The sequence below is a fragment of the Drosophila mojavensis genome, unplaced genomic scaffold (assembly GCF_018153725.1).
Source record: "Drosophila mojavensis isolate 15081-1352.22 unplaced genomic scaffold, ASM1815372v1 contig_136, whole genome shotgun sequence".
Taxonomy (NCBI): domain Eukaryota; kingdom Metazoa; phylum Arthropoda; class Insecta; order Diptera; family Drosophilidae; genus Drosophila; species Drosophila mojavensis.
The window spans coordinates 19,542,192-19,552,500 of record NW_025318667.1 but is presented as its reverse complement, the minus strand read 5'-3'; the positions used below and the strand labels follow the sequence as shown (position 1 = coordinate 19,552,500).

The following is a 10,309-nucleotide window of genomic DNA, read 5'->3' as shown; positions in this document are numbered from 1 at the left end:
TGTTTTTGCAGCAACTATCAACAGATCCAGCATCTGGGCTTTGCCGGTCACGAAATTGCGACCGAGAGCGTCTCACAGCAGCTGGGACTCCAGGACAAGGGCTACGAGGAGTGGGTGGGCGAAATGATTGGCATGCGTGAAATTCTACGTCACTTTGCGAATGTGTCCGTCGACGATGTGGTTGGCATGCGTGCTCCTTTCCTCAAGCCGGGCCGCAACACGCAATACAAGGTGAGTAGTTTGCAATACAACACCCACTCACGCGCACACACACACACACAGAGCTACATGTGTACCGTGTATGTATGTATGTGTATGTGTATGTGTATGTGTACTAAATGCATTTTGCTAGCAACCACAGCACATAATTGATTGGCAATTATCAGCTGTACTTCTACTTAGCAATGGGCATCTGAAAAGGCGAGAGCTGTTCTAGTTTTATAGAGCACATGTCATGGCTTTAAATTAAATGACCCAATAAAAGCGAGAGTATATCTAGACTTGAAGCAAATTGAATTAACGAAAATGCTATCCGTGTTTTGAGTGAAGATCAGCCAGGCACTGAGGCACTGATGTTTCTATTTATTTAGACAAGTTTATAAATTATTCAAGCTTATTAAATATTAAAATGTAATTACATTGTATGTATGTGTGTATGTATGTATGTTCATACATCTGTTGATGAGAGTGTGCGAGCTTATTCATCACTGAATATATCGATTAATATAATAATGGTGATGCCAGATCAACAGAAGCTTAACTTAAAATTGCCTAAATAAGCCCCACAGAGCGCATAGATGTACATGTTAATGAAATTAGAGCTTCATTAAATTTAAAAAATATTAAATATATATAACGCGTAATAGTTGATGTAAATACGATACTTGTATTTATATATGTATGTACATACACATACAAAGAAATGTATTGTTGACAGTGCGTGAGTTTAGCCATTATCGAGTATATCGATTAAAAAAACATTCGTGCTGCCACAAGTTGAATCTTAAATTTGCTTTAAAAAAAAGCCTCAACGGGCCGTGCAGTTACAGCATAATTAACTGCAGTAACAACACGAAAACAACAACACACTCTTGACACTTGACACGACACGACAGGACACATCAATGTCATAAGTGAGAGGCGACGATAATACGCCGGCTCACACAGCCAGCCACCCCATCACCATCATCATCATCATCATCATCAACAACATCAACAACCGCGTTTTGGGGTTGGCCAAATCTAGTTGTATTTTAAATCATATCAATATCAGATCACAGTGCTAACATAATGGGCTAAAACGCCTCCGACAAGCACCTGACGTTCTCGCGATGGGCACAAGGGCGTGACAGTGTCAAAAGCTTGTAACAATATTAGTATACTATATGTATGTATGTATGTACATATGTATGGGTATGTGGGGCTGTGTGGGCCAACGATGATGATGAATGGATAATGACGACATTGTCAGTGGAGCTTGCGGCCTGAATGGATTAATCAAGATAAGCGAGCATAAAGCGCTCTTTATTATATTATTAAGCAGGCGCATTTAAGATAGTAATTCAAATCTTCCAAATGCGTCATTAGCTTCAGCCGACACTTTAATGTGACACATAAATGTATAAAAGCAAAGGAGAATAATTGAAATTATTGTTAACAGGTCTTGGAGGACTTTGGCTACGTCTACGACAGCTCAATAACTGTGCCGCCAGTGCCAGTGCCCGTCTGGCCGTACACGCTGGACTATAAGATCTCGCACGAGTGCAAGAGCGGCACCTGTCCGTCGCGCACTTTCCCCGGCGTGTGGGAGGTGCCATTGAATACACATTACGTTGAGGGCTTCGAGGGCGGTCATTGTCCCTACATGGATCAGTGTGTGCTCCACAATCTGGACGAGAACGAGGTGTTCGAGTGGCTGCAGGAGGACTTTTCGCGCTACTACGAGCAGAACAAAGCGCCATATATGATGCCCTTCCATACCAACTGGTTCCAGACCAAGCCCCTGGAGAATGGACTCCATAAATTCTTGGACTGGGCGCTCGAATTGTAAGTAAAGTATAAGTAAATTCTATGTGTATATTTTTTATATGCTGAATCCATACAACATGAATATACGGTGTATACATTTATATTATTTAGGAAAAATACGCATACATATGTAAGCGATAGAAGGGGGCGTAAGAGACCCGAAAAGGTCTATTAAGGTATATTATTGATCTAGACGATGAGTTGAGTTGAGTTCATCTTTGATATGTCCGTCCGTCTCTCCGTCCGACCATTCACTTGGCGGTCCAGTCATCTGTCTAACTGTCCAATCATTCATTTCGCCGTCCGATCATCTGTGCACCCGATCGACTGTCCGTTCTAACAATAATAATCCGACTATCTATCCACGTGATAGGTTAATAACTATATGTTTTCTGTGGAAGTCATCGTAGTGAATAGAGAGGTGTTCTTCTCCGGATTTCGGATAGCCAGGAATCATTTGTAAAAACCGTATTCGCAAAGTGTTTTCCATGCAAGTTTAAAAGAAATGTAGAATGATGGGCATATCAGCTCTATCCCGATCTCAGGGTATCTTCTAGTCGGGCGATCCTGACTACAGCACTCTTTTTATATATACATATACTATTTCAAAATTGAATTGCACATTGTGAGCTTTGAGTCTTGCTCGACTTCTTAATGCTGCTGTAGTGGCACAGAGGAGCTTCTAAATTTCTGGTAAGTTTGTGAGCCATTGCTTCCTTATTCGATTGCGATAGCTTTAAAATGGTGAAGTTTTATTTGGGGCAGATGCATGCACTGGATGGGGTGGGGATGGGGATGAGGATGGGGCTCGGCTCGTGTGCGATTTTGTTATCTACGCACGAGGCTTTTAATTTTTCATAAATGTATTTCTCAGCTCTGACTTTTTGTTGTTGCTGTTTTCTTAATTGAAAGCCAACTTTGGTAGGCACACACACCCACTCACACTGACACACACACACACACACATACATGGGCAGCTGGCGTTTCCTGCAGTGAGCTTCCGATTGCCGCTAGCAAGTTTTATATTCAATTAAAAAAAAAAAGCAGAAAAATACGAGAAAAGCGAGAAAATCGAGAGAAGCGAAACAAAACGAGTAGATGGAAAACGCAAAAGCAACAGCACCACCCGACCGCCAGCACCAGCATCACCAGCATCACCAACAACAACAATATTGGCAATCGCTATAAAAATTGCTTGAACAAGCGGCATATGCTGCTAGTCCGGGTCGTCCAATGGAGGGCACATGTTGGTGGCCGCATTGATGGCCCGACACGGACAGCGGTCGCGTCTATCTGGAACAGGTTGATGCCGTACTCGCACTCCACATCACTCCGGCAGGCAGGCAGGCAGGCAGGCGGGCGGACGGGGAGGCAGACGGGCAGTCAGTCAACCATATGCCCAGCTCTCGACGGTCTCCCGAATCTCAGCCAATGTCCAACAATGGCGACGCTGTGTGGTCAGAGCAGAAAGAAGAGCCGCAGCAAAAGCAACGAAAAAAAAAAGAGAAAAAAATCGCACGTTTTAATGAGAAAAGTTTAATTTTGTTAAACTTTCATTTTGAAAAATATCTGCGCAGGCACAACAGCAGCAGCAGCAGGAGCAGGAACAGGAGCAGTGGCAGTGGTAGTGGCACTGGCAGATCGAGCTCTGAGCTCTTAGGGCTCAGGGCTAGGGCACTAGGTGGAGCTGTGGCAAAGAAAACAATAAGCAGGCAAGAGCGGGGCCAAAGCGCCTGGACCGTAGCTAACTAAAAGCCATGTTAAAACGCACAAAAACAACATGAGCGCTAACACAGAGACACACACACACACACACACACACACATACATACAGAGCCAGTGTTACATGCGGCCAAAGCGTGGCGCTCAGGTTGCCGTGGATGGGGCCTGGCAGGATGCGGCATCAAAGTGCCAACAGCATAGACTATACTATATATAACGGCGGCAGGGGCACAAAACTTCCATAATGAAGTTATGTGCTGATAGCATCGCACTTTGTCAGCATTGCCCCACGCATTCGGATGGGTAGTATCTGTCTGGTTGGCATCGGGTTGGCTGGCTGACTGGCTGGCTACAATCGCTGCATGCCCCACTGAGCGCAGCCTCCCCCATCCAGCCCATGGGACCGACGGTGGCCATCAAGCGTGCACCATTATAATTCCCATTTTATATCAGCATTATTTTTTATGTCATTTTTAATGAAATCAAAATACAAGCTCTCATAATTTCAAACCTAATTGAGCCAAGCAAATGCTTTTCACATACCACATTGGTAAATAGAGAGAGTGAGGGAGAGAGAGAGAGAGAGTGAGGCCAGATAATGAGAGTTATTAACCAAGTTTTTTCTAAAATGACAACAATAACTTGGCTTTAAGAAGGCTGAATATCGAGTGCATAAAATGTGGCCTAGGGCTGAGGGCCTGGAGAGTACTGTCTATATTGATTTGAAGGATATGACGAGACTATGCAGCAGTTGTTGAAGAAATATTTCCTATGTTGTTTCCCTTTGCTTGGAAACAGAAAATAGGAGAGAGAGTGCGGTCTAGATAAGTTTTTCTAAAAGGACAATAGTATTATCTATTCATTTGAGGGTTAGCTACATCATTTCCTTTGCTTGGTAAATTGAGAGAGAGAGAGAGAGAGAGAGAGAGGGGAGAGAGAATGTGGAGAGAAAAAATGAAGAGAGAGAGAGAGAGATAATGTAGAGAGAGAAAGAGAGAATATAGAGAGAATGAATAAATAGAGAGAGAAAGGGAAAGGCAATGTGAAGAGAGAGAGGATGTAGAGAGAAGGAATGAAGAGACAGAGGGATGATGTAGACCGGTAGAGAAAGAATACAGATAGAAAGAATGAAGAAAGAGAGAGGAAGATTATGTAGAGATAACGAATAAAGAATCAATGCAGAGAGAAAGAGAGTAAAGGGAGATAGAGAGAAAAAGAGAGAGAGAGAGAGAGAGAGAGAGAGAGAGAATCTAGAATGTAAATAAGTAATGAAGATAGAGAGAGAGAGACAATTTAAAAAATATATTCTTTCCTCCACGCTCTTCTTTTCAACACTTAAGCAAAACTTAGGCCAAGTTCAAAGTTGACGTCTAGAAGTCAAGAAAAATTTGGTTGCATTTAGTTAAGAACTTTCTAGTCAAGTGTTGAATGCATCAGCTTAACTTTAAATAATAAATAAATAAAACTGAATTTCTTCATTAAAACTTAATCTTAAGTTGTTGATGAACTCAACCTAATAATGACGGCTAAGACTAAGGTTGAGGGAACTTAGCTAATCGCTTTTACTAGAGAGATAGGCAAGGAGGCAAAAAGAGAGAGAGACAGAGAGGGAGAGAGAGAGAGAGAGGGAGAACAGACAAAGCGAACTGAAACTTAAGCTGGCAACATGTGCTTGAAGTGAATTAAAGTTGCAACTGGAATATCCTTTACACAAGCGCGAGGGTAGGGGGGTTGGCATAACGTAGCAGGTGGGCTAGCAAGACAGGCAGGTGGGCAGGGCGAGGCAGGCGGATGGTGGGTCGCTTTGAACTCTTTCACACTTTCGCATTCGTTTAACTCTCTCAATAACTCATCTGCATGTTGTGGAACTGAGACAGAAGTTGGTCGTATGCAGTTCGCTGCCATTATGATCGCACCTCGGACCATGTGCATGTGCATGTAGGTGTGAGCCAATTGCTAAATAAGATTGAAGGCTACGGCGGGTCGGGGGCGCAGCTGAGCGGGTTGAGCCAAAGCTAAACTGAATAGCAGCTGCTGCAAAACTATTTCTCGCACAATTGTACGAAGTTTTTAATTAGTGTGAATGACTTTCAACATTGAGCTCACAGCTGTAGATGTGGCAGAAAGCCAGAGCGGCAGCAGCAGGAGTCGGAGCGAGAGCTGAAGCAGGAACAGGCACGGCAGCGGAAGCCGAAGCCGAAGCAGAAGCCTGGCCCAGGCGTTAAACTGTTTGCATGAGATGCTTGAAAATGCGTGCCAGAATGATGAAACGCCGCCTTTCCGGGCTGCCAAACAGAAAGCCAGCTGAGAGCGAGTGAGAGGTGGAAAACGTTTGACTATGCTGCAGCAGCAGCAGTACGAAATCCGTACAATTTTCCTTTGCCATCATCCAATTGTTCGACACCTGCGAGAGGCCATTTAGTGCGAATGTGAAACTGTGCATTGTGTGAACGATTCCCAGCCAAAGAACTCTTAGGCTATTCCCCAAAATATTCATGGCCATTTGCATGCTCTGAGTCATATTTGCAAAGGCTAAGCCAGGTGTACGATAGCCAACTGTTTTTACCATCGTTTAGTGGTAATTGGCTTCAATTATTTCACACACAAAAATCCTTCAAAATTAAAGCAAATTATTCGATTAACGATTTTAGGTATCGAGCAGTTAATATCATAAACTAATATGCTGCAATCGAGAAAGTTATCGAACATCAGTAGCAGCTATATCGAAAAGACTATTAATCGATATATGTAAGTAGCCTGATTGTGGAATGTGAAATATAGCCGTAAAATTCGAATCGATAAGTGTATCAAAAATATATCTGCAATTTGACTGAAAAATTATTATCAGCATTAGCCTACAAGAGCTACAAAACAATTTTATTGAAAACCAAGCAGTCGATAATACATATCTAAAAATAATAAATCGATAACAGAAATCGATAAATTGATCGAGTAATCATCTGAAATTGAATCCAATTATAAGTTTGCAATATTTGACAGCTAGCTGCAATTGAATCGAAAAGCTATCGGTCGATAGCACAGCTATCGATTATTAGCAAATTTGATTAAGAAACTATATTCGTGAGCTAAATTAATTTCCCTCTCTGTCCACTTACAGACCCGACGTCTACATCCTGACCATCACCCAGATGCTGCAATACATGACCGACCCCAAGGAGCTGCGCGATGTCAACCAGATCGAGGCGTGGAAGTGTGACAAGAGCGTAGCCGTTGCGCCCAAGCCGTGCAACATTTGGAACACCTGCGCGCTGCCCTTCAAGATACCCGAACAGAATCTGACAGACACTCGCTACATGGAGACGTGCCGCGAGTGCCCCAACGTTTATCCCTGGCTGGGCGATGCCGGCGGTACGGGCATCTCGGGGCGTGACAACTACAACTACTCCGTCAACAAAAATGAGCCCGAGGAGGAAGACGATGCAGAGCAGAGAAAGTAGACCCGTTCGACAGCCCATTTATCTAAAATGATTCCTTCTCTCTCTATCTATCTATCTCTCTCTCTCTCTCTGTCACTCTGTCTCTCTCTTTCCACCTATCTATTCGCGCCATTCCCATATGGTTTTCGTTCTATTCTTAACTGTTTACTATCTGTTCCAAACTCTCATATTATGAGCCATATTTTTATTTCCACTTTTATTATTGTTTTTTTTTTTTTTCTTCAATTTCTTTACTTTTTGCTCTTCAACTTTTGTAGACTGTAAGCAAAACTGTAACAAATTGTTCGTAGTTGTAATATATATATTTTCTCTGTATTAATAAATACAACTTTTTTTTTAAACAAATTATTTGAATTGAAGTGTAATTGAAATTAAAGTGCGAGCTCTCGCTGCCATAGGTATCCGGTGTCCCGTTCTCACAGTGGCTGCTCGAGGCGTCGCTGCATTCATTACTCAGCCGAGTAGCTTGAAATGCGCAGTCCCAACTTTTGCCAGGGAAATCAACTGTACAACTATGACCATGTATTTAAAACCGAAATTAGACGCGACGGCACCGAAGGCAGCGCCCAAAGGTCGGCGGGTAACAAACAAACAAAACACAAAATAAAACTAAAACTAAAAACAATAATAAAAAAAATAAAAAAAATTCAAGCAAAAAGTAAAAAAAAAACCGACAAAACTTTTACAATTTCAACCGGGAGAAAAACACGTGCAAAGCGTCAAAGAGAAGATGCCACGCGGATGATGAGGGCGACATCGCAGGTGAGTGTGTAATACCACACTGCACCACACAGCCAGCCACCCACACACACACGCACACACACACAGCGAGGAACAAACAACATTATGTGTGCTACACAGGGAGAAAAGTTTTTTTTTATTTTAATTAGGTATTTTGCGATTGGAGCTGCAATAATGGCGTCGAATTTCACAAATATGCGTATTTAATGTTGCTTTCTGTTGCTCCAGCATCGGGTCACAGTGGCACAATTGCTTAGTTACAGGGTAACTTCCAGTTGGGCAAACATTTGTTAGAGAGTTCACGATGTGCGTTCGCATCGCTTTGCGAAAGTTTTGTTTTTTGAAACGAAACTACAAACACAAGCAAACACGCTCATTTCACACACTCAAATATATAAGCCACACACACACACACATATATGCACACATACACTCACACACATGTAGGTATGTATGTATAAAAATGGAACATGAAAGCGCATTCATTGCTGCTGTTTGCTTGGAACAAGTGCGAGAATGTTTACGTGTGTGTGTATGTGTGTGAGTGCGCGTGTGTGTGTGTGCCAGTATGTTTGTGTTTGTGTGTGTGCTTTTTTCGCCAACTTCAGCTCAAAATGAATGAATAAAGTTAGTCGGACAAATTGCATTTTCCGAAAATATTATCCCAAACAAGTAATTGAAAATTTGTTGCTGGTATTTATGCTCGCAGCGGAGACACGAGCTGCTCTAAGATAAAGATAAAGATAAAGATATGAATGTTGAAACAATTGAATATATAATAGATATAGATACAGATATCGATAGATATAGATATAGATATAGATATAGATATAGATATAGATATAGATATAGATATAGATATAGATATAGATATAGATATAGATATAGATATAGATATAGATATAGATATAGATATAGATATAGATATAGATATAGATATAGATATAGATATAGATATAGATATAGATATAGATATAGATATAGATATAGATATAGATATAGATATAGATATAGATATAGATATAGATATAGATATAGATATAGATATAGATATAGATATAGATATAGATATAGATATAGATATAGATATAGATATAGATATAGATATAGATATAGATATAGATATAGATAGATATAGATATAGATATAGATATAGATATAGATATAGATATAGATATAGATATAGATATAGATATAGATATAGATATAGATATAGATATAGATATAGATATAGATATAGATATAGATATAGATATAGATATAGATATAGATATAGATATAGATATAGATATAGATATAGATATAGATATAGATATAGATATAGATATAGATATAGATATAGATATAGATATAGATATAGATATAGATATAGATATAGATATAGATATAGATATAGATATAGATATAGATATAGATATAGATATAGATATAGATATAGATATAGATATAGATATAGATATAGATATAGATATAGATATAGATATAGATATAGATATAGATATAGATATAGATATAAATATAAATATAAATATAAATATAGATGCACTATGTATAAAATTCCGCTTACAATGTCAGCGCCATCTTCTTCTTCTTGCTCTTCTTCCATCATCTTCCGCAATGTCACGTGCGAGTGGGCGTGGCAAAGTGGGTTAATTGTTAAGCGGCGTGTGACTTTTTAAGCCACAATTCTCCAGCCACTCGTCAGGGCACACACGCATGCACCTGCTCCCTACCCATTCGCACCCATTCACACCCACACACACACGCACATACACACCCACACACTCATATTCTGCACATGTGACAAAAAAGTAATACGAATATGATGTCAAGAGCGTAATTATTGAATTACTTTGCACACGCACACACACACACACACACCAGCGCACATCCACTCAGGTGTGACTCGTAAAAAAGTAAAGGTGGCGCTTGTACGTGGTAATATTATGCAATATAAAGTGCCAACTTGTAAATGTGTAAAATGCCAGTTACAACTGAAAGTGGGCGGGCCGCAGCGGGGCGGCCTGCCGCAGTTGGCAACAAAAACCAAAACAAAACTACGACAGCAACAACAACAACAACAACAACAACAGCAACAATCGCAATAACAAGATACAACAAGGAGAGGAAAAATAAAAGAGAAAAGGTAGCCATGTCCAACATGCTGCCTCCAACTGGGGGCAGCAGCAGCGCTAACTGTAACGGTAACTGGCAAACGCACGACACGTTCACGGCCAGCAGAATCTCGCACACTCACCCACACACACACACACTCACTCACTCACACCTCAGCTCGCATTCACAGTCGCATTCGCATTCGCATTCGTATTCGCTTATGTGGTTAAAGTAGTGGCAAAAGA

The 10,309-nt window shown here is 40.9% G+C and overlaps 1 protein-coding gene across 1 annotated transcript in view; it reads left to right on the top strand.

Annotated features, from left to right (window-relative positions):
- Nucleotides 1-7,553, top strand: part of LOC6584280 (chitin deacetylase 1) — a 54,081-nt gene extending 46,528 nt beyond the window's left edge. The window contains exons 6-8 of the mRNA XM_002009900.4: nucleotides 12-231; nucleotides 1,661-2,046; nucleotides 6,869-7,553. Of these exons, the coding sequence (XP_002009936.2) occupies nucleotides 12-231; nucleotides 1,661-2,046; nucleotides 6,869-7,208 (946 nt within the window). The 3' untranslated portion in view covers nucleotides 7,209-7,553. The remainder of the gene's footprint in view (nucleotides 1-11; nucleotides 232-1,660; nucleotides 2,047-6,868) is intronic.
- The last annotated feature ends 2,756 nt before the right edge of the window (nucleotides 7,554-10,309 follow it).